This window comes from Zingiber officinale, chromosome 5B (genome assembly GCF_018446385.1).
Source record: "Zingiber officinale cultivar Zhangliang chromosome 5B, Zo_v1.1, whole genome shotgun sequence".
Classification (NCBI taxonomy): domain Eukaryota; kingdom Viridiplantae; phylum Streptophyta; class Magnoliopsida; order Zingiberales; family Zingiberaceae; genus Zingiber; species Zingiber officinale.
In genome coordinates this window covers 38,599,099-38,625,322 of record NC_055995.1, presented here as the reverse complement: position 1 = coordinate 38,625,322, position 26,224 = coordinate 38,599,099, and the positions used below count along the sequence as shown (strand labels likewise).

At 37.7% G+C, this 26,224-nt stretch overlaps 1 protein-coding gene across 1 annotated transcript; it reads left to right on the top strand.

The window, feature by feature from the left end:
* The first annotated feature begins 17,491 nt into the window (after positions 1 to 17,491).
* On the top strand, positions 17,492 to 22,058 carry LOC121984364 (leucine-rich repeat protein 1-like). Its single transcript, XM_042537260.1, has 7 exons — positions 17,492 to 17,729; positions 17,821 to 17,953; positions 18,046 to 18,117; positions 18,202 to 18,345; positions 18,497 to 18,568; positions 18,648 to 18,719; positions 21,746 to 22,058. Exons 1-7 carry the CDS (start codon positions 17,660 to 17,662, stop codon positions 21,816 to 21,818), a joined length of 636 nt encoding a protein of 211 aa, XP_042393194.1. The 5' UTR covers positions 17,492 to 17,659; the 3' UTR covers positions 21,819 to 22,058.
* Positions 22,059 to 26,224: the final 4,166 nt, after the last annotated feature.

The following is a 26,224-nucleotide window of genomic DNA, read 5'->3' as shown; positions in this document are numbered from 1 at the left end:
TTCCATAACTCGTAAGGACTCTTTTCTATTTTCTTCCGGGACACCTTATTTAAAAGGTAATTAGCTGTTAATACAGCTTCCCCCCACATGAACTCTGGCAATCCAGAGCTCAATAAAAGAACATTTATCATCTCCTTTAGAATTTGATTCTTCCGCTCAGCAACTCCATTTTGCTGAGGAGTATAAGGAGCTGTTGTTTCGTGTCTAATCCGATGTTCAGCACTGTCATGCCCCGGGAAAGTCCCTGTCCGAAGAAATTTCGGCAACACCTCCGCTGTACAGGTGACAATCTGAAGCATTTATACAAAGCCCTCAGGGCCACATATACCTCGGCCAACACGGCCGGAATACTAACAAATAACTAAATAAACAATCACGCAGTTATATATGTAGCAACCCACTCGGCTGTACAAAATCCAAAGCATAACGGAAAATAACAGAAACCAAATACAAACCAAGACACTGACTGCTAGCCAGCTATGCTTACACAACAATCAACCAATACAAAAATACACTCCAGAAACAAAACCGGAACACAAGCTAAATTCACAAGTTTATATACCAAAATAAAAGTAAACAAAATGCGGAGACAGATCTTCTGAGGTGACGTGGGGACCAGCAGACAGGATACTCCAAGTGACACCATAAACAACCTGGTACCTGAAAAAGATAGTGTCCACGGGGGTGAGTTCAACGACTCAGCGAATACCAATATACATGCCTAGTAAGATATATCTAACAACAATAAACATGGAATACAGCTTCCTAATAATATATATAGGAAAGATGTAAAACTGAAAGTTAACTGAGGAAGCTGTACTCACCAGGAACTCCTATCCAGACAAAAGGGTCGTCAAACCGAAAGTGCCCTAAATCCTGTATACATGTCAAACATATGCATCCAACCAAATGTAGCAAATAAATACAGCAAACACAATCACAAGAAATAAATGCATCAATGCATATGATGCCAATGATGCATCCTGGTCACCCTTGACGCCAGTCAGTCATCTCACACACAAATGGCGAGACCGAGTGGGTAGGGCTGTGACAACCATGCACTCTGTCGTCACTGCTCCTGATGAGTGACCGAGTGGACGGGATGCTGTCGGAGTACACCTATCCTCCTACCCCAAATCATAAATGGGGGAGCGCAATGCTCTCAACTCCAACGACGGGGAGGAATCCCTGCCGGCTAACACGTTGTGTCACACTACCCATGAGCGGACCAACGGAGCCAAACAAAATCCCTGCTGCAACACACACTGCCTGAATCGACCACTAACCCATGAGTGGTGGTGTGTGCAGATCCATGTAACTAGCGATGTGCTCAACAATAATGGAGTCGACTATCGCACAGCATGCAATCATGATGCATGACACTAAGCATGACAATATCCTGATCAGCATAGAAAAAAAAATCCATATATATATAATATGGGTACCACAGTATCAGTAAGTCAAATCCACGAATCTAGGGTATACAGGTCCTCTATGGTATAACAACCTAGATCCTGAACATACCCCCCTCCATAACATATGTACCAACAATATGCACAGATCAAAGAAAAAGGGTCTAGGTACATAAATTAGATATGATATACAAATATAGGTACACATGTCAGATAATAAAAATCCAGAGTCTAGTCCTAAACTCAGTAAAGCATGGTATGTCACTTACTCTAGGAACTAAAGTACTCATGGTAAGAATCATGAAGTATAAACATGGATACATAACAAGCGACTAAACAGAACATGCTATGAGTATCAAACTGTGACATACCAAAAACAACATGATCATTGCTTGTAGCTATAAAATACTATACATATCCAAATGACAATATCATAAAAGATAAGTCAAGAGGTGCCCGCCTCAAATAGCAGGTCCAATCCAGTCAAATCCAACGTCGAATTGCTCGTCTCAAATCAGAGTCCTGTGTCACCAATACAAATATATTTTATTTAGCCAACTCAAATATATAGCTAAATAAAATCCTTAAGGCTAAATTAGGGTAAAACCCTGACCAATCTAACCATCTAGCAATTCAATTTATCTCCAATTCGATACATAAACCTAATTCATCAACACCACTTATCAAAATTACTACACATGAACCTAACTACAAAATATATCAAATTCCTACAACATACCTCAAACTCACAGCCATAAACAAGGTGGCTGCTGGAAATCCACCTCATTGCCCTAAAGCTTCTATCGACAACTACCTAAGGAACAACAAAACATCCTTTCAGGTGTACAATGCCATATTCTTTAAGAATCCAGTATGAACAATTTCAACATCAAAACCAAGAATTATCTACAAACTAATTCCCTAACAACAAGAGACACTTAGTTAGCATCCAACAATACACCAAAGCCATTAAAACTATTCCCAATTCGATAGTAACCAGTGGAACAAAATTTCAGACTAATTCGCTTAAATCCAAAATCAATCAAAGAAATCTAAACCTAGAAGAGATCCATATACAAAACAGGAATAAATCTCAATCTCGGAAACTCAATTCGGCAGGGCATCTCTAACCATCCTGCACTCAACCTTGAAACCGTGCAACGAATTCGACAACCCTTCATAAGCCAAAACCGAAAAAAAATAAAAATCCCCAAAGACAACAAGTATGTCAAGAACACCCAAACTTAACTTCAATCGTGACTTCTATCACAGCAAGAAAAGGAAAATCAAAGATCCTTGGAACCCTAGTCGCCTCTTCACGCCGGCGATCGGGAGAAAAGGGCGGCGGTGTGGCGAGTCCAGGGAGGGGCGTCGGGGCAAATAAGAGGGGAATCAGCACTGGTGGCTCAACGACTGTGGCTCGGTGGAAATGAGGAGCAGCACTGGCTTGGTCGGCCGACGGCACGCATAGGAGGGCGAAGGTGTGCGGCGCGATGAGAGGAGAGGGATCTGGCGGCTCTTGCTCAAACGCTGGCGAGGAGGAAGAGAGGGGAAGAAGAAGCTTGGTCGGCGTTCGATCGGAGAGGAAGAGGTAACCGCCGGCGCTAGGAGGTTAGGGCACGGGTGAATTCGGCGGAGGAGAAGAAGAATGGCACGCGGGGAAATGAAAAAAAATGAGGGAGAAAAGAAATAAGAAAGGAAAAGTAAATAAATAAAAATCAACTTTTCCTCACTTAAATGGGTAGCCTAAACAGGCTTTCCCGGGCCCCATTTTTATCCCTGTAAACTCGTCCATACGAGCTCCGAAAAATTCCAAGAAAATTTCTAAAAATTCCGAAAAATTTCCTTATCATTATTCGCCATTTTTTTCGGTATTTTACATTCTCCCCCACTAACAAAAATTTGGTCCCCAAATTTCATCATCTACCATCAGCAAGTACTAACAATAAGTAGATAGTATAAACGCTGAACGGAACCACAACTTACATACCTCAAGTGAAAATGTGAGGGTATCGAGCTCGAATCGTATCATCGAGCTCCTAGGTAGCCTCCTCGTCGGATAGATACTGCCATTCAACTTTAACTAGTCGGATTGTCTTGTTCCGCAACCGACACTCTTTCCGGTCCAGCATCCGTACCAGAATATCCTCATAAGTGACGTCAAGATGAACGGAAACTGAGATATCTATCAGTACATGTGTCGGGTCGGGTATGTATCTCCTCAGTATAGACACATGGAATACGTCATGAACTCCTGCGAGGAACGGTGGTGCTGTCAACCGATAAGCTACTGCTCCAATCCTTTCCGAGATCTGGAAAGGTCCAAGGTATCGTGGAGCTAGCTTACCTCTGAAGTCAAATCTCTTCACTCCTTTCGTGGGTGAAACTCGCAGAAATACATGGTCGCCAATAGAGAACTCCAGGAGTATGTGTCTCTAATCATCATAACTCTTCTGGCGGTCCTACGCCTCTGACATCCTCCGTCTGATAATACAGACCAACTCTGCCTCCTGCTGAGCTCTATGAGGTCCTAACAGCTGGGCCTCCCCAACCCATCCTAGAGGGTAGGTGTCCGACAAGGTCTACCATACAACGCCTCAAACGGTGCCATTTGGACAAGCGAATGTAAGCTGTTGTTATAGGCGAACTCTACCAATGGCAGATAGTCCTCCCAACTACCTTCAAAATCCAATACACAAGACCTCAGCAAAACCTCTAGAGTCTGAATGGTCCGCTCCGATTGTCCATCTGTCTGCGGATGGAAAGCTGTACTAAAACAGAGCTGAGTGCCCAAGGCCTGCTGCAGTCTCTGCCAGAAACGAGACGTGAACCGGGGGTCTCTATCCAAAATGATAGTTAAAGGAACACCATGTAATCTGATGATCTCCCAGCAATACAGATCTGCCAATCGATTCAGGGAATCAGTCCTCCAGATCGCCAAGAAGTGCACTGATTTGGTTAATCGATCAACGATAACCCAAATCGCGTCATGCCTCGTTGTGTCCTCAGCAATCCTACTACAAAGTCCATAGTAATATGTTCTCATTTCCACTCAGGAATAGGAATCCTCTGAAGTAGCCCGGTAGGTCTCTGGTGCTCAGCCTTCACCTGCTGACAGACAAGACATCTAGCTACAAATTCCGCGATGTCTTTCTTCATACCGTTCCACCAGTAGGAACGTCTCAAATCTCGATACATGCGGGTTCAGCCTGGATGGATCGTAAATCGAGAGCGATGAGCCTCTTGAAGTAGCTCCTGCAAGACCGGATGAGACTGAGGTACGCATAATCTGCCTCGGAAGTATATAACACCCTCCTCGTCTCGTGTGAACTTAGTATGCTGCTCAGAAGCTATCTGGCTGTAAATAAACTACAAATGCTTATCACTAGCCTGGCCTCTCGGATCCTCGTCCTGATCGACGACTGAGCAACAATGGTAACAAGAATACCCTGCTCTGTCCGTCCCTGCTCCTTAAGGCCCAATTCAGAGAATCCCTGAATCAAGTCCGTAACCACAACTCGGTGGCAAGCCAAAGTACCTCTAGACTTCCGGCTAAGTGCATCGGCAACCACATTAGTTTTTTCCCGAGTGATAGCTAATGGTACATTCATAATCCTTCAGGAACTCCATCCATCTCCTCTGTCGGAGATTAAGTTCCTTCTAAGTAAACAGATATTTGAGACTCTTATGGTCAGTGAGAATCTCAAATGTAATATCGAACAGATGCTGCTGCCAATCTTCAAGGCAAAAATAATGACGATCAGCCACAAGTCAGGTACTGGGTAGTTCTCCTCATGCTCCTTCAACTGTCGAGAAGTAGGAGACTACCCTATCATGCTGCATCAAAACAGCGCCCAAACCCTGTAGAGATGCGTCGGTATAGAGCATGAATCCGTCCTCTTCAGAAGGTAAAGCCAAAATCGGAGCCGACACTAGTCTCCGCTTCAGCTCCTGGAAGCTGATCTCATAATCCTCAGTCCAAGTGAACTTCACGCCTTTCCTGGTCAAGCGTGTAAGTGGCATAGCAATCCAAGAGAAATCCTCAACGTATCTCCGGAAATATCGAGCCAAACAAAAGAAGTTACGAGCCTCTTCTATAGACTCCATCTACTCCCAACGGTAACAACCTCGATCTCCTGTGGAACCACGGTATACCCTACTGGTGACCGTGTGTCTCAAACATCTCACAGAAGACAACCAAAATACGCACTACTGATCTTCTCATATAGATGTTCCCATCGAAACATCTCTAGAACTATGCAAAGATGATGTGCGTGACTCACCGCGGATCCGAAATAGATCACAACATCGTCAACAAAGACAATGGAAACCGATCCAAACATTCTAGGAATACCAAAATCATCAAGTCTCTGAAAACATCTAAGGTTCTGCAAGCCATAATGGTAAAACCAAGATACATAATGTCCATATCACAGGCATTCGTAACCATAAGATCTCCGATAACAAGTCAGGAAATCTGATCACCAACGTTATAAATCACCAAAGAATAGATCCTCCAGTATGAGAGCAACGCTCCATCACACGAAATACTACATATGTGGGAGCAACGCTCTACCACAAGAAATCCTCTATATGTGGGAGCAACGCTCCACCACAAATAATCCGAAATATGTATCTACAATATATATATGGGAGCAATATTCCACTACAAACAATCTACAATATGTGGGAGCAACGCCCCACCACAAACGATCCATAACATGTGGGAGCAACGCTCCACCACAACAATACATAAGTGCCCAAGGCACCTAACTATCCAGCTAGAGACTGTACGAGATCTCTCTACCACAGATCACTGTGGTTAGCCTAGGGTATAACAACCAAGAAAGCAAATCCAATCCATAGTCATCTCTATCATCATCCTAGTGGGTCAGTCACCCACTAATAGGAGAATTAGTTGACAGGGTAATACCACAAATGTCATATTGTAGACATTCAACATTCTACATTCGACATAGGTAAAATCATCATGATGCTACCATCCATACACCTGGCACACGTGCACACACAACATATTTATGATCGACATATCCTCCAATTAGTACACACCAAACATACTCACAAGAAAGGTATAAACCATCGTGATACCTCCAACAATGCATACCAAACCCGTGTGCACATATCAATATAGGTATAATCGACAATACACCTCAAACAACACTCACATGACATATAGAGTATAATCAACGTAATACTCCCAACAAATCATAATCGACACGAGTGTACACACAAAACAAATATAATGAACCAGATACCTCGAATATTACACCGAACACATCTGCACATATCACAACTCAAATTAAATCGATAAGATACCTCAAATAAAACACTCAAACACCTGTGCACCTTTCACAACATAGATTTAATCGATAAAATACCTCCAATAAACCAATCAGACCACTCAGGTTTATTCTACTAGAAACCCACAATAAACATAACTGGAAAAATACACCCACTACATGCAATTAAACCGTTCATCATAACACTCTTACAACCCATAATAATCATATGTACACCACATAGATATGCAGAATTAGCATATTTAAACCAATCAACCCGATATTCCATATGTTACTTTCTATGTTATCCAACTAGGTACATCCAGTCTAAAATAAAAGTCCACATGGAGTAGGATACATCGATCCTCTATAAACTGACCAAACCGATAACGGTATACGACTAATTCAGCCTTTTCCACGTCAGTACGAGTCATGTACTCAGATGTGCTCTAGATACCTATCTAAGCACAAACAATCTAAAGATTCAAACCTTTAAAAATAGAATATGACAGCCCTCTACTGATTCGGACCAACATAACTAAATTAGTCATCTACTAACTAATCAAGAATACATTAATCCTTCACAAGCAACTAAGGTATATCAATCTATGACTACCCAAGTCAACAAACGTAAATCAGTCTTCTACTGACCGATCTAACCAGAGTAAATCAACGTTTACTGATGAAATTAATTAAGATAAAATGGTATACTACTGGCTAGGTCAACATAAGATATAGATACTATCCACTACCCAGCTAACAATAGCAGAAGCTGGCATGTGCCTCAATCTGCTAACCAACTAGTAATAACAGAAGCTAAAAACTACTGGTGTATGCTATGATAAATCACCAGAAACTGTAACCCTTAATCTCTATCAAGGTCGATCATCATCAGTGGTTTACCTAATACATAAAATAAATGTTATATCAACTAGACAGGTACTAGTAAAGAGTGCTAATACATGTCATAATCTGTAATAGTCAATAGTGCATATACTAACAAAAAGATAGGATAACAGTATACCAACATACCTCCTATAGCTTGGAGATGTCCTGCTGCTGCCAGGTCCCAAAACTCGAAAAGTCACATCGAGAAGACTAAAACACGAAATCCGAAACACAGGAAATAAGACTCGTAAACCGAGCTATGATACCAAATAAATTGGTATCAGATAAATCTCAAAACAAAAAAAAAATCCAGAACACATAGCAAGTATCGTATACCTGCTCTGATACCACTAAACTGTCAAGCCCCGGGGAAGTCCCTGTCCAAAGAAATTTCGGCAACACCTCCCATGTACGGGTGACAATCTGAAGCATTTATACAAAGCCCTCAGGGCCACATATACCTCGGCCAACACGGCCGGAATACTAACAAATAAATAAGTAAACAACCACGCAGTTATATATGTAGCAGCCCACTCGGCTGTACAAAATCCAAAGCACAACGGAAAATAACAGAAACCAAATACAAACCAAGACACTGACTGCTAGCCGGCTAGGCTTACACAACCATCAACCAATACAAAAATACACTCCAGAAATAAAACCGGAACACAAGCTAAATACACAAGTTTATATACCAAAATAAAAGTAAACAAAATGCGGAGACAGATCTTCTGAGGTGACGTGGGGACCAGCAGACAGGATACTCCAAGCGACACCATAAACAACCTGGTACCTGAAAAAGATAGTGTCCACGGGGGTGAGTTCAACGACTCAGCGAATACCAATAGACATGCCTAGTAAGATATATCTAACAGCAATAAACATGGAATACAGCTTCCTAATAATATATATAGGAAAGATGCAAAACTAAAAGGTAACTTAGGAAGCTGTACTCACCAGGAACTCCTATCCAGACAAAAGGGTCGTCAAACCGAAAGTGCCCTAAATCCTGTATGCATGTCAAACATATGCATCCAACCAAATGTAGCAAATAAATGCAGCAAACACAATCACAAGAAATAAATGCATCAATATATATGATGCCAATGATGCGTCCTGGTCACCCCTGACGCCAGTCAGTCATCTCACACACAAATGGTGAGACCGAGTGGGTAGGGCTATGACAACCGTGCACTCTGTCGTCACTGCTCCTGATGAGTGACCGAGTGGACGGGATGCTGTCGGAGTACACCTATCCTCCTACCCCAAATCATAAATGGGGGAGCGCAATGCTCTCAACTCCCGGTACACGATGACGGGGAGGAATCCCTACCGGCTAACACGTTGTGTCACACTACCCATGAGCGGACCAACGGAGCCAAACAAAGTCCCTGCTGCAACACACACTGCCTGAATCGACCACTAACCCATGAGTGGTGGTGTGTGCAGATCCATGTAACTGGCGATGTGCTCAACAATAATGGAGTCGACTATCACACAGCATGTAATCATGATGCATGACACTAAGCATGACAATATCCTGATCAGCATAGAAAAAAAAATCCATATATATATAATATGGGTACCACAGTATCAGTAAGTCAAATCCACGAATCTAGGGTATACAGGTCCTCTATGGTATAACAACCTAGATCCTGAACATACCCCCCTCCATAACATATGTACCAACAATATACACAGATCAAAGAAAAAGGGTCTAGGTACACAAATCAGATATGATATACAAATATAGGTACACATGTCAGATAATAAAAATCCAGAGTCTAGTCCTAAACCCAATAAAGCATGGTATGTCACTTACTCTAGGAACTAAAGTACTCATGGTAAGAATCATGAAGTATAAACATGGATACATAACAAGCGACTAAACAGAACATGCTATGGGTATCAAACTGTGACATACCAAAAATAACATGATCATTGCTTGTAGCTATAAAATACTATACATATCCAAATGACAATATCATAAAATATAAGTCAAGAGGTGCCCGCCTCAAATAGCAGGTCCAATCCAGTCAAATCCAACGTCGAATTGCTCGTCTCAAATTAGAGTCCTGTGTCACCAATACAAATATATTTTATTTAGCCAACTCAAATGTATAGCTAAATAAAATCCTTAAGGCTAAATTAGGGTAAAACCCTGATCAATCTAACCATCTAGCAATTCAATTTATCTCCAATTCGATACATAAACCTAATTCATCAACATCACTTATCAAAATTACTACACATGAACCTAACTACAAATATATCAAATTCCTACAACATACCTCAAACTCACAGCCATAAACAAGGTGGCTGCTGGAAATCCACCTCATTGCCCTAAATCTTCTGTCGACAACTACCTAAGGAACAACAAAACATCCATTCAGGTGTACAATGCCATATTCTTTAAGAATCCAATATGAACAATTTCAACATCAAAACCAAGAATTATCTACAAACTAATTCCCTAACAACAGGAGACACTTAGTTAGCATCCAACAATACACCAAAGCCATTAAAACTATTCCCAATTCGATAGTAACCAGTGGAACAAAATTTCAGACTAATTCGCTTAAATCCAAAATCAATCAAAGAAATCTAAACCTAGAAGAGATCCATATATAGAACAGGAATAAATCTCAATCTCGGAAACTCAATTCGGCAGGGCATCTCTAACCATCCTGCACTCAACCTTGAAACCGTGCAGCGAATCCAACAGCCCTTCATAAGCGAAAACCGAAAAAAAAGGAAAATCCCCAAAGACAACAAGTATGTCAAGAACACCCAAACTTAACTTCAATTGAGACTTCTATGACAGCAAGAAAAGGAAAATCAAAGATCCTTGGAACCCTAGTCGCCTCTTCACGCCGGCGATCGGGACAAAAGGGCGGCGGTGTCGCGAGTCTAGGGAGGGGCATCGGCGCAAATAAGAGGGGAATCAACACTGGTGGTTCGGCGGCTGTGGCTCGGCAGAAATGAGGTCCAGCACTGGCTTGGTCGGCCAACTGCGCGTATAGGAGGGCGAAGGTGTGCGGCGCGATGAGAGGAGAGGGATCTGGCTGCTCTTGCTCAAACGCTGGCAAGTAGGAAGAGAGGGGAAGAAGAAGCTTGGCCGGCGTTCAATCGGAGAGGAAGAGGTAACCGCCGGCGCTAGGAGGTTAGGGCACGGGTGAATTCGGCGGAGGAGAAGAAGAATGGCACGCGGGGAAATAAAAAAAATGAGGGAGAAAAGAAATAAGAAAGGAAAAGTAAATAAATAAAAATCAACTTTTCCTCACTTAAATGGGTAGCCTAAACAGGCTTTCCCGGGCCCCGTTTTTATCCCCGTAAACTCGTCCATACGAGCTCCGAAAAATTTCCAGAAAATTTCTAAAAATTCCAAAAAATTCCTTTATCATTATTCGCCATTTTTTCGGTATTTTACAAGAACACAACTCAGAAAATGGTGATATATATTCACCTCTTCGGTCACTTCGAACCACCTTAATCTTTCTATTAAGTTGGTTTTCAACCTCATTTTTATAGAGAGCAAATTTCTCTATAGCTTCATCTTTACTTTTGAGAAGATACACATAATAATATTTTGTGTTATCATCTACAAAAGTGATGAATTACTTATTCTCATAACGTGTTGGTATACCTTTAAGGTTGCACACATCGGTGTGGATTAGCTTGAGTTGTTCGTTACATCTTTCATTATGTTGAAAGGATGACTTTGTCATTTTCGCTTCAACACATATCTCACACTTGTGTGTTTGGGTCAAGGTGGAATGTAGGTATGTTTTGCATATTTATTAATCTACGCAACATATCATAGTTAAGATGTCATAGTCTACCATGCCACAAACACGAAAACTCAAGCATATAAAAATACCTTATCTAGGTTATGATCTAGGGGGGCCAATAAAAAGATCATTTTTTATAGAATTAAGTGATGCTTGATTTACTGCTTTCATTATTTATTCTTAGATTAAGATAGATAAGGACTTAGGCTTTATCATCACATGATTAGTTAGACCAAGGATTCTCAGAAAGAAAGTTAAATGTTTAATTTTCTTAAAAGACTTTGTTTAGAAGTGGTTGTTGCTCTAATACCTAAGAAAGCATCATGCCTCACCACCCTAGAAGTTGATTATCGAAATGGATATTTAACCAACTAACTATTAAACCTAAGTATAACTCAAATGTAAATCAATCATTATATTTTGATTTATATTGAAGATAAAATAAATCATCTCACAAAACCCATAAGATTTTCTGTTTGAAAATCTAGAAAAGGGTTAGATGAATTTATGTTAAAATTAAGAATTAACCAAATCAAACTTAATCAAATCTTAACCAAACCTAATCAAACTTAATCAAAACTTAACCAAATTAAAATTATTTTATAAAAAATAAAATCATCTTCAAAAACTTAATTAAACACAGAAATATAATTATTTTCAAAAACTTTAATTTATTTTCAAAAACTTAATTTATTTCATAAACATATTTACTTTCAAAACTTAATTTATTTTCAAAAGTTTAATTAATTTCAAAAATAAAATTATCTTCAAAACTTAATTTAATTTTCAAAAAATTAATTAATTTTAAAAATAAAATTATCTTCAAATCTTAATTTAATTTTTAAAAACTTAATTAACTTCAAAAACAAAATTATCTTCAAAACTTAATTTAATTTCAAAAAGTTAATTAATTTCAAAATTTTAATTTATTTTGAAAAACTTAATTAATTTATGCACCAAAGGAAAGAGAGATAAGATTAGGAGAAAGAGGAAGAAAGAGAAAGAGAGTTTGAGAGAGTTGAGGATTGATTGAAGACTTTAGTTGAAGAAAACGTTCTACAAGTTCAATTTCATTGTGATGTTAAACAATGAACTAAGGATCATCAATTATCCATCCTTTATCCCTATACACATGTTGTTGGTGCAGGTTGCACTGACAATCTAGTTTTGATGTATGACAAATAGGTTAAAATTAGATGAGTTGTTTGTCGAACGTTTCTACCAAGAGTGCAAGAGTAGACTGGTCTGAAAGACTTATCACTAGGCTGAAATCTAGCTAGGTCCACGGGGCCCGATAGCTGGTGAGAAATCCAGCTAGGTCCCTGGGACTCGATAGCTCATGTGAAGCCCAGATAGGTCCGTGGGGCCCGATATCTCGCGGAAGGTTCAGTTGAGCCCGCGCGACCTGATAACCGGTCGAAGTCTAGTTGAGTCTGCAGACCTGACAACTGGCAGAAAGACCTGGTAGGTCAGAGGCAAGTCGAGTGACTGTAAATGGTAAGTAAAGGTAAGCAACTAGAGGAGAGATCAAGTGAGGATGTGTTCCCCGTTAAGGGAACTGTAGGCGTCAGTCCAGCTTAGGTTCATTTGAGAAACCTAAGCTGAGACCTTAATTAGACCTGGTCTTAGGGAGACAGGATCTAATTAATATTCATATTCTATTATATGCTAACTCTTTTTTGCAGGAAAAAAAAATCTATTTTTATGTTGCCCAGGACTAACCTTTCTGTAGGGAGAAAGCTGCTGAAGAAAATGGGTCTGGTCGCCCGGAGCTTGTCCAGGTGCCCGAACCCAGTTTACTTGGGCGAGCCACAGGTGCCCAGGTGGTCCGGGCGCCAGAGTCAGTCCAGGCTCCCGGACCCGAAATTTTATTCATAAGCTAACATGGAGCGCGTCGGTTCGCCGAGCCACGTGGTCCAAGCACCTAGAGGGGTTCTAGGCGCTCGGAGTCGACCTATATAAAGGTCTTTGACCCGAAGCTTAAAGACAACAATTGCAAGGTGCTCCGAAAAGGCTCCCGCAACATTACTACACTCCACCAACAACCAGACTTCAGCTTTAATTAGTTTTTTATTGTTGGTAATTCTTTTATATAGTTCTTGTACTTGCAACTTGTAACCAATTTAGAACTATTAGTGGATTGTCCAACGAAAGCACTCAACGAGTGTGGGGCTTGGAGTCAGAGTTGCCGAAGGCTCCAAAACAAGTAAAAACTTGGTCGCGTTAGCATTGCTCTTTATTTTCCACTGCGTCTCTATTTTAAATCAAATTTTTTATGATCGCTATTCACCCCCCCTAGCTTCTTTTTGATCCTACGCATGTAAGAAGTTTGATTCATTACTAACACTTCCCCGCAGTGGTCATGTTGGAGTATCATCTCTATTAACATCCAATGCTACCTAATGGAAGTAATTTCTATAAAGTCCGATTCAAGGGATATCCTTGTCACTAGGGTCCCCCGGTCATACATCCACAAGAATATACAAAACACTTGATAACATGAACATAAAAATAACTCAATAAGCCTAATTCAACACTTTCTTATAGAGAATTACTCCCCTTTCAAAGAAATGCTCTAGATGTCTGGTTAAAAGGATATCCTTGTCACTAAGATCCCCGGTCATACATTCTAGAGCATCCCCTCTATAGGGTGAACAAAATCACATGATCATTCAACAAAATATGAGAATTAGGCACAAACACATCACACATACATTAGATAGTATGAATACAAGGCATATGCATTGTCATATGGAAAGGAAATTGGCAAATTTAAGAGTGTACATCAATCTCACATCATAATTACTCCCTTAATCTTATAACAATAAAGATCTATTTCATAACAGGGAGGAAAAAAAATCCAAAGACAATGAAATCATAAGCTCAAAACCTAATCTAAAGAGAAGAAGGGAGAATAAGCTTATTCAAGATGTTGAGTGTTTTTTAGATCCTATCCCACGCTTCCGGAGTTGAAAGAGAAAATCGCTCTAGATCTTCAATCAAAGTAAGGAGAGGGTGTAGATCTCAACCAAGATGGGTCTCCTAAAGGGGAGAACCTTTCTCCCTTGAAGAAGGGGAAGAACTCCCTTTAAATAGAGCAGGGTACGGGTCAGGGCATGACCTGTGCCACGGTCGTGCCCTTTGGTACAATCAGACCATGAAACCATGCTGCTAGAGTGACATGGATTCCTCTCAGCTGAAAGTGGCACGGTCGTGCCTTTTGGCATGATTCTAGCTTGATTGGGTTCTAGTGAGCAGGCACAGCTATAGGTGAAGTCTTCTCTAGATGGATGACACAGCCGTGCCTTTTGGCACGATCGTGTGCTGCTTGGCCATGAATGAAGGGCCACGGCCATGTGAGACCACACAACTGAAGCTCTGCTCTCTTTTTTTGTCTCTTCAAAGTACGTTTCAACACTGATTTCACTCTAAAAATATATCTTGTTAACAGAAAATCAAACAAAAGTAGATCTCCGATAAAGAGAACAATTATGCTGAAAATATGACAAGAGGGGTAAAAATACATAGAATATACGCATAGAAAGCAAGTGAATGTGCGTTAAAGCATACATAAAAGTATATATATTCTACGCACTACAATTGACATATGTACCAGACAAGATGTTTGCCTTATGCCGCCGATATGATGAGTCCAATGCCCATATCTTCTTTGATTGTGCTATTGCAAAGTCTCTTTTTGATTGGATGAAGATATGGATGGACATTAGGTTTGAAATCACTAGCATAAGCAGATTGTTTGATGTATTTCAACGCCACTACAAAGGGAACGGACGATGCATTAAGGCATGATATCTTGCTATATCTTTGATGATTTATTTTGTATGGGATGCATGTAACTGATGTTGTGTTGAGAACATTATACTTTGTGTTAAGAGGATGTTTCACAAAATCCATACATGTCTGACATTTTATAGACATGTATTTTGTATGAGTTTATTTTTGATGGTATAATATATATACCTTCTAAAAACAAAATAATTCTAAGATAACAAGAATACCCCTTCTTTATTTTGACCTTAGTGAGATTATCATAACTAAGATTTCTAAAAATTTTAGAATATAATATATAGGATGATCATTTATAACAGGGGCGGCTTAAGCCTATTTGAGGCCCTAGGCGGAAAATTTGTTTTAGGCTTTTGATGTTGTTTTAAAAAAAATCCCCTCACCATTTTTCATTTAAACTTAGATAAAAAAACCATGGTTTAAGTTTTTTTTAACAAATTAAATATTAATTTTAAAAAATATTTTTTTATATAATTTAATTTTCTTATTTTTAATATAAAATTATTAATTAAAATTTCATATTCAAGATAACCTAATTTAGAGAAATATAAATTTTAAGGTATTAAATAGAGTATTATTATTAGATATAATAATACATCTCAAGTAGATAATAAGTTTATAATTCACTTAATTAAAAATAATTATATTCAAAATTATTTTAAAATGAAGAAAGATAAAAGTATATCTAATTATTTAAATGTAAGATGGAGAGAACAACCCTTAAAAAGGGAACAAAATTGAGAAAATAAGAACAATGAAATAGGATAACAATACAAAAAAAAATCATGCTCCCATGCTCAACTTATCATCATCGACGAAGCACAAAAAATAAATAAATAAAAAATAATGTAAAAAATGACAAAACTAAATAAAATCCTTAGAAAATAAAGATCAGAGACTAAACCCGTTATTATCATTTATCAAGAACTAAATGTAAGCCTTTTTAAACACTGAGCAAAAGAAAAAATAAATCATATTTTTTATTATCTAAACCAGAATAATTATAAATGATAGAATAAAGATAAAAGAAAAATCGAATAATTTATGACTATAAATATATCTAAATAAAAGTTAAATTTAATGTCTATCAAGGAAGCGAAATGGTAAAGGTATCTGACTAGTTATTGCTAAAAAATAATAAAATCTTCCATATTGATCCGACATAATATGGATGAATGTATGAACATTTGAATTTAATCAAGCAAAGAGCATCGTAGAACTGATCGAATCAGCGTGTTAGTGTTAGGTGGGGGCGTAGAGTTTCTCTTCTCGAATCTCAATGAGCAAGAGAAGTACAAAGAGGGGAAGTCGGAAAAGGAGAAGCGGGGGAGCAAAAAAAAACTAGCATTTTTTATTTTGCATTGTATGAATAAGATAACAAATTTTTAATTTATGTTCTTATTGATTAAAGAGAAAGCATCATAATGAATGAGAAATGTAACGAGAGTAGGACCTGATTGAGAGATATTGAAAATGAATAGATTAAGTTTTATAAAATAGTATTCAAAATTAAAAATAAATTTAATTTTTTAAAAAAAGAGTCCCTTTATGACTCTATCTACTGAGATGTTTGTTAAATCTGAAGTTTTGATAAATTAAAATTATGTTAATCATATGGGCCCTATTCTTTTCCATTCTCTTAAAAAAATATACATAAAATATATTTAATATATTAAAAATAATGATCCAAATTTTTAAAAAATGAGATTGCATAATCTTTTATTATGTGGATCCTATTTTTTTCATTCTCTTTAAAATATATATTTAATATATTAAAAATAATGAGCTCCAATAAAAATTAGAGTCCTAGGCATAGTTCTTAATGACTTATACCTAAAGTCGGCTATGATTTATAATGAGTACTTGGTATCTAAGAGTTCGACTAAATATTAGATTTCAAAAAATAGGATTATTCATACTAAGTAATAATAGAAATATATGGATAGTTAATTTAATCATAAAAAATTAACACGTTAGCATATCTTTCGGACAAGAGCTTATTTTGAAAATAAAATTTAAACATTTTAAAAATTTTAAGTGTAATATAGAATAACTAAAATTTAATAATACATCAAAATTATAATTTAATATATTTCAGATTTGTCATATTATAAGAGTTAATTTTCCGGTAAGAAATGTAGGAGGAAGCGAGGCGAGATCGCAAGGGACGTTGGTTTCGCTTGAACTAGGATACAACCGGAGAGGGTTCAAATTACATATATACCCTTCACGCGCAAAATCCCATACCAAGGCGATAGCGTGCCTTTCTGTGTCTTCTATTGCTGAGTGCTGACTGACTTGCCCCCCATTTCCTCTTCTTCTGCTCCCACTTCGCTCATGCCACACTACTTCCTCCTTTGACCCTTGCTCTCCCACTCTTACAAAGCGAACTTCTCCACGCCTTCTCTCCCTCTCCACCAAAGCTTTCTCCTTTCCCTTCTGTTTCCCATTTTTCGCCTCCATGTCTCCTCTTCCGCTGCTTCTTGTCCTCCTCTTCGCGGCTTCTCCGGCCTCCTGTTCCAACTCCGAAGGTGAACTAAATCGTTTTATTCCCTTTTTAAGAAGTTTTCCAAGGAAAAGAAAGCCGCTTCTTTGCTTATTTGTGGGAATGGTTGGTCACAGGCGAGGCGTTGCACGCCTGGAGGGCGCGGCTCGCAGATCCCACCAACGTGCTGCAGAGCTGGGATCCCACTCTCGTCAACCCTTGCACTTGGTTCCATGTCACTTGTGATCCACAGAACCGCGTCATCCGCCTGTAAGCTCCTCTTCCCCTCCCGTTAACCTTGCAAGCTCACCATTTCGCCTTTTCATCATAAATCTCTATTCTTTTATTTTGTTCTGCATCAGGGATTTGGGGAATTCCAACATTTCTGGTCCTATTGGCCCTGAGCTTGGCCGCCTCGAGCATCTTCAGTATTTGTAAATGCTCTAAACCTTTATTATTTTACCTTTTCGCCTAGAAATTGGTCTTTTGTTTTATGTATGATGTTGTTTGATTTGCAGGGAGCTTTACAGGAACAACCTAAAAGGAAAAATCTCGCCAGAGCTGGGCAACTTGAAGAGCCTCATCAGCATGGACTTGTATGGGAACCAATTACAAGGAGAGATCCCCAAGTCCTTTGCCCAATTGAAGTCACTTAGATTTTTGTGAGTTCATTTGCTCGTTTTTTTTTTCCCATTGTTCAATGCAAAAGTTTTTTTTTTTTTTTAAATTGGGTGATCGATGTATCAGAACTTAGGTTCCAGCATCTCCTAAGTTCACGACTTGTTTCTATTGATATATCAATCACTTTTGTAGGCGGCTGAACAACAACAAGCTGTCCGGATCTATTCCCAGAGAGCTTGTTGCCCTTCCAAATCTCAAAATCCTGTAAGGAGCGTAACCTAAAACCATAGTTACCGGATTCTGTGAGATCCAGTTCTGAAATATCTTTTTCTGTAAATTGCAGGGATGTTTCAAACAATGATCTTTGTGGAACTATTCCAATTGATGGACCATTTGCCAACTTTCCTCTTCAGAGGTAACAACTAAAAAACGTTGCTTCTCTGTGGTTCCACAAATCTCCTAGCATATGTGAATGAATTTTTGTTTTCTAACAAATTTGTGTGATACTTTAGAATTTGTAACAAAAGTACTTTCTTAACTCAACATATTGTATATGTTATGACCCTCTTTCTTTTTTTAAATTACACATTATGTGAGTACCCTAATTCAACAAAGTTTAAACATTTTCATATCAACATATTGTATGATACTCTTTATTTGATAATATTACATATCTTATAATACTTCGATTCAACAAATTTTAAACATAACTTAAAAAGATCTCAAATGGAACAATGCCACAGGGAATTAATAATTTGACCATAAAGTCTTTGGATCTATATTTGTTTCAAATTTGAAAATATGCATATTATTTATTGAAAATGAAAGTTTGTGTATGATTTGTTAAAATTCTTAAGTTATATGCTAGGTTTAATAATCCTCCTTGAAAAAAGAACTACTAGCCAACAAGGCCTTGGTACTAGTCACTCTTTAGTCATGTTCAACTAGATTTTTTTTTCTTTTCATAGATTTTATGTCAATTGACAACCTGTTCAAGAGATTCCTTTTCCTTTTTTAAAATCCTAGTTTGCAGCTAAGATGCTTTGCATGAAGCTTTCACATATGCTTGGCAATGTCAACCTGATACAGTCAGGTTTGGCATTTGGGAAGGGAAAAGTATAGCTCATGTTATAAAGGAAAATACACTGAGAGTTATGGTGTAAGAAGTGTTGGTGCAATTAGCGCCAAATGATCAAACTTAGGGTTTTATGTATGACAAAGGGTTAAAGTTAAATATTGTGTGATCTAACTTGTGTGTTAAGTTTGCAAGCGTAGGTAACTAAATAGGAAAAGCTCTAATAGATCAGGTGGATTAGATGCTAGGTAGCAAACCCTAGTAGGTTACATGGATGAGATACTAAGCAACAAAGCTCTAGTAGGTCAAGTGGTTATCCAGTAGTGAGGCTCTAGGAGGTTATGTGGATTGGATACCCAATAATGAAGCCTGATAGGTCAGGTGGATCGGATACTAGGAAGTGAAGCCTTGGTAGATCACGCGAGACTAAATACCAGGTAGCGAGACCGGTGAGGTGGATTGGATAATGAGCAATGAATTATTGGTAGGTCAGGAGATTAGATACTGGATATTTAAGAAGTCCTAGTAGATCAAAATAGATACTAAGTAAAAGGTAAGTCTAGAAGGGTTCCTTTTAGCAAAGAAGGTTGTGAGGGAGAGTCTTTATCTATGGGACATGGGTAGCCCTTTAGCTAGACTTGATTTGACCTAGAAACCAGGAGGTGTTTTGAAGTCAAAGTTAAATAGACCGGTGACACATAGTCAGTTGTGTTATAAAATTACTTTTGTACTTTTTAGATTAATTTTTGTTACAGAAACAATTAGTTTTCTAGGCGATTAGATAAGGGATAAGGTTTCTAGTCAATCGAGGTTCTAGGCGACTGAACAATTCGATGAGCACAAACATCGTTTAAATGCTTACGTGGCTAATATAGGTTCATCACCTCTTCCAAAAGTTGACATGGTAGAGATAAAGCTTAAATGGATGATACAAGAAGGAATGTTAAAATGGAGGAGGACGTTAGATGCTTTTTGTGATAATAAGATAACTCATCGAAATGATAGATATACCTGCTATGTTATAAGAAGCTGAATGTTATGGGCATAAAGTGAGCAACTAGTAGAAGATGAGAATTGCAGAAATGAGGATGTTAAAATAGATGTGTAGATATATAAGGATGAACAAGATAAGGAATGCGAATATTAAAGAGAAAGTCGGGTTACATCAGAAAACTCTATGAAAAGTGTTTAAGATTGTATGAATATGTATTTAGAGGATCAATAAATATTTCATTGAGGTGATGTGAAGTCATAATAAATGAGGTAGAGGGAGACTAAAGAAGATGTGGTTAATAATGATAAAATGAGATAAAATTTATTTAAATATAGAGGAGAGTATAGTCGGAGATCGAGCTCAATGATATAGAAGGATTCATATAGTCAATCTCATTTTGTGGAATGAGCTTGTTTGTTATTGTGAATTATTCTTTACTGCAGTGTGGCATCAATTTTCTTGATGCTAGTATGAAATCTGACCTAACACTTTGTCATCTTTTTCTTCTAATGTAATTCATATAAATAACAACAATTTGCCAGAGATCGGAAGAGATATGCTATTCTTTTTTATGTATTAATTCTTCGAATATAGTTGCCGTTGGGTTACTTTTGTTGGAAGCACCTAAGAGTCTAGTGCGTGATTATAGTTCCAAATGGAGCCTATTACTCCAGGTTTACAGCGTCGCAGCGCTTTCGAGCTTTAAATTGTGTTCAACATTTTGAGTCTGATTTTTCTCTACCCTTTTTGCTACAAAAGAGTGAAAATTTTCTTTTATTCTTTTTAAGCAAAAGACGCTTCTTACCATCCATCTCTAGGTTATATAAAAAAAGATAAATTATAGGATCAATTTATAATCTAACCTCAAGTTAACTAAGAGGTGAGAATAATTTTGAAAGATCAATTTAACAAAATAAAAAACCTTTTGCTGTTATTGTCTGACCATGGACATGGTGGAATAGTTTCAAATGCCTTTCCTAAAGGAAACAACACGAGGGAATCATTGTATTCTCCACACTTTATATATATCATTCCTAGGGAACACATCATGAGTGTTTGGAAATTTGCTCCAGTGTGACAAACAGGTATATTGGTTGAGCACTTCTAATAAATGCTACCAGTACCCCTATTTGTCCTTTTAAAACTGTTTACAGTCTTTCAACCATATCTAACTATTGTTATTTACTACACATCAAGATCGAACGCTGCACGGCAAGCATCCGTGCCTGCCGTGCGCGCCTGAGAGGGAGGGACTCACTTGGGCATCTGCCATGTGAGCCCCTCCCTCTCAGGTGCGCATGGCTGGTGCGGACACCCGTGCAGTTTCCCCATCAAGATAATTTAATGATTTCCTAATCCCTTGCTGTTTCAGTTTTGACAACAACAGTAGACTGAATGGACCAGAGCTGCAAGGATTGGTTCCTTACTATGATTTCGGCTGTTGAATGCCTCTTGTGGAGAAGCCATGCTAAATCTATTTGCTTTGGGACATTCAGTTTGATGGCTGTAGTGCATAGGGTTATATGATCTGGCAAGGCTGAATCTCAACTATTATCCTGAAAAAAAAACATGTAACAAAAAACATAGCCATATATATAAAAAATATATATATATGAATTGAGATGAAACGTAATCATCTATTGTAATGTTTCTAGCATTTTACTGAAATCTTTTTTTAACCTGTATCCTGGCCATCATCTCTCATATTTATCCAGCGTTTGAATTTCAGGTTTGGCGATGCCTTTTTTCCTGCTCAACTATGCATATTAACCCAGTTGCTTTGTGTTATCATATTAACAAGTTAATGACAAGACTCCGCCTAGCAAAATTAAATAATATTTTTAAATTTATTTCGATAAATTTCAATTTGGTAAAATCATAACTAACTGTACAAACTTTATCAAGAAATTATTACCAAATTATTATTTTTATGGTCTTTAATTCCTTGGTCATCTTATAATTGCTTGTTTATGTGAAACGTCACAATTTATTAAATGAACAAAACACAAATCTATTTAACATTTTAAAATTATTTGCATCTAATCTTCCTATTCAATTTACAAGCTTGTGTTGAAGATCCCTGGTCTAAAAATTAAAGATGAATTAAGAGATGGACTATTTATAATTATGGTCAAATTTTTATTGTGATTCGATCATAATTAATTGTGATCCTTCTCTGGATTCATCATCTAGAGCATTGACCAAGTGGTCAGGCAACTTGGTGGTAGCCTCCAGGCAACTTTTGGTGACCTGCCCACACTTAAATTACAATTTAAGGGGGACGGTGAATCCAAGAAGGGATTGCAACCAATTACGACCAGATCATAACCATGATTCAACAACAATTATAAGTGATTCATCTCTTGATCCATTTTGTTATGGACCAAAGGATAAATCGAGAAGTACACGCGGTGAGCAGACCAGAAGTCCAGTATTCTTTGATTACTCGCTCCATTTGGAGGAAAAATTTCTACAAACATATTATAGCTCAGAATCGAACCGTGAATACATGGGAGACAATTTAAATGTCCTACTGCGACACTACCCCCGGTGACTTGATCTTTTTTCAATGTGATGTTTGTTTGGTTGATCAATACGTAACATATTTGATCCAAAATATTTAAACCTTGGGAATTTCTATTTTTGGTTAATCAGAAATTAGGAAAGAATATGTAGTTCCTAACTCCGTTCTCAAAATCTATTCTAACCCATTAGAAACACTATTTACTCATTCATACTCATCCAAAATCTAATATATTTTTTAAAGAAATTATACTTATTTCTCTTCCTCCCGAAAGATTCTTGATATGCTCGTTATTTTATAGCGAAAATCCTATGTGAAAGTCCTTCTCATGATCGCTTTGGAGCTCTTTTCTTCACACAAAAACCCTACGTCAAAGCCTTTCTCTCGATCACTCTTCACACTACTCGCTTCACACCGCCCGCCTCTCATAATATTGAAACTCTACCTATAATTTGTTTAATTTTGACAACCCCTATGCCCACTATCCCTCATTATATGTAGCTCCTCGTAAATAAACTTTCCTTGTTTCACATTACTCCTCTCCTCCCAAACTCTTTCAACGATATCATCAACTTCAAAAGTTTACTTTGATTTACTTTGTTCTTATCATCTTAATTCTTCCTGAAAATTGGTGAAAAAGTTGCATATTGAATAGTTGATGCTCAATGTGCCTAAAGGAAAATCCTGTCAAAACAAGGCTACAAGTTGTTAGCATTTTAAGACGTTAAAGAGGAACTGAAAGTAGTTTATGATACATACAGAATTACTAGTCTCTCTAGCTGGAATTAGAATAAAACAAAAAAGTTCAAAGAGTTACATAGGATGATTTCACTGTTGGAATTAATACTTGAGAATGATTGTCATCGCCCTACTTATTAATCTATTTAGTATTTGTAGATGGGTGACTTATATTTGGATGAATATCAATACGATGGATGCTATGAAAGAAAAATTTATTAAGATTTTTCGTAATAAAATTCTGTTACGATTTTATTTAACAGAATTCTGTTATAGTTTTTCATAACAAAATTCTATTATGATTTTTTATAACAAAATTCTGTTACAATTTTATCGGATTTGGGATTTATGCACTATTTATAGGGATAATTGTAAACCTATTATACAACAATCACAAGAATCATTGAATGTGACTCTCTTGTGTAGAGAGAATTCGAATAAAGTTTTGGCCTTTTTTGTGGAGTAGACACGTCGCCGAACTACGGTAACTTTTCTTCTTCTTCTTCTTCTCCTTCCTCGTGGTTGCTCCTTTTGTGCATCTTTGTCTTGTTGCTCCGCATGATCTCTTTCTCTCTTCCTCTTCTTCTGCATTAGAGGTTGAGAGGTGTTGCCCTTCTTTGCGCAACAATTGGTATCAGAGCTACAGGTTTTGGCAGATTTCTTCAATATGCTGGGGACAACTTCTGCGATGTTTGATATCGTGAAGTTTGACGGAATTAGAAACTTTGGATTATGGCAGAGAAGGGTGGTACAATAAGGCATGGCGAAGGCGCTAGGAGAAAGGAAACCAGAAAGTATAGAGAGATCGGATTGGGAAGAACTTCAGGTGAAGGCAGTGGCAACAATTAGGCTTTGTCTTACGGATGATGTGATGTACCATGTCATGGACGAGGAGTCACCAATGGCAGTTTGGCAAAAGTTAGAAAGCTAGTACATGTCAAAGTTATTGACAAACAAGCTGTATCTCAAGTAAAAATTATTTGTCCTGAAGATGACAGAAGGAACCGATTTGAGCCAGCACATGAATGTATTCAATCAGATTGTAAGCGATCTGAAGTGGGTTGATGTGAAGATTGAAGATGAAGACAAGGTGATGATGTTGTTGAATTCTCTACCTTCATTTTCTACATTCAAGAATTTGGTTACTATTTTGATGTGGGGGGTAAGGAAACTCTCAAATTAGAGGAGATCACAGGTGCGTTGCTAGGTTTTCACCAAAAGAAGAAAATAAGCGATGAAGTTTCTCAGGGAGGGCTTATGATAAATAGCAACTAAGAGCGTGGTAGGAGCAAATCTTGACATGGATCTAGTAATGACAATAAGGTTAGTTCTAAGTCGAGAAGGAAGAAGGTGATCACATGCTACAAATGTGGAGGCAAAGGTCATATCAAGAGAGATTGTCCAAAAATAAAGAAACATGTTGCAGAGAATAAAGGTAGTTCGGCAAAGTCTGCAAACATAGTTGAAGAAGAAAATTCAAAGAGCGGTGATGGAGATATGCTATCAGTTATATCGAGTTCGAAGTAGCAATTGGATCTATGCATTTTAGACTCTGCATGTTCATATCATATGACTCTAAACAAGGATTGATTTGACACATATAGGATAGTGGATTTTGGTTAAGTGTTGATGGGAAATAATGCGTCATGCAAAATTATCGGCATAGGGAACGTCAGAATCAAGATGTTTGATGGTGTGATCAGAATTTTATGTGATGTCAGACACATACTAGATCTAAAAAGGAATTTGATCTCACTATTGTTAGAGTGTATACTAAAAGTCTAGCTTTTGTAAATATTTTTTTGTTTAAATAAAAGAATCACATTGGTCAATATCTACATTTATTTGTTAAATGTAATTGTTCAATTAATTTATATAAGTAGATAACATGGTGTGTGGTGTCACACTCAGAAGATCATGTTATCAGTTCTTTATAAATTATAAACAGTTGCTCATGACTAAGATGGAAAGGAACAAACCATCGGAATAGTCGTAGTGTAATTAAGTATTAGTTTATCTTGATTAATAAATTACACTGGTACACTCTAAGTGTATTGAGTAGGACCATTTAGGTAAACTCTTTTTGTACTGACTTAATAAAAGAACTAGACCTTAGTTATTATGGAAGTGTGTGCTCTTAATTCTAATATAATAACAAGCACATATATTTAATATTTATTTCTTTGACTTATCAAAGGGTGAGGTTTAGCGCGATAAATCAATATACCTGATAAGTTGGGAAATGATATTACTTATAGTGTGTGTTGTTGATTATAGAAGGAATCTGTGTCCTAGTTATCTAGGTTGAGAATGTTCCCAAGAGGAGCTCATAAGGATTGTCATGTTAAACCCTGCAGGCGGACTTAGTCCGACATGACAATGAAGTTGAGTGGTACTACTCTTGGAGCTAGATATTAATTAAGTGAGTTGTGTTGGGGTTGTAAAGTTGCAAACATAGTCCCATATTGAAAACACATGGAAAAGATCATGGGTCTATAAGAAAAAAATATCTCCATTGGCATGAGGTCTTTTGGGTAGAGCCCAAGAGCAAAACCATGAGGGCTTAGGCCCAAAGTGGACAATATCATG

Bases quoted from the DNA above. Each gene is read 5' to 3' on its own strand.
- LOC121984364 (XM_042537260.1), top strand. From the start codon at position 17,660: ATGTCTCCTCTTCCGCTGCTTCTTGTCCTCCTCTTCGCGGCTTCTCCG. The intron at 17,954-18,045 runs GTAAGCTCCTCT...GTTCTGCATCAG, and splicing joins CAGAACCGCGTCATCCGCCT to GGATTTGGGGAATTCCAACA. The intron at 18,118-18,201 runs GTAAATGCTCTA...TTTGATTTGCAG, and splicing joins CTCGAGCATCTTCAGTATTT to GGAGCTTTACAGGAACAACC.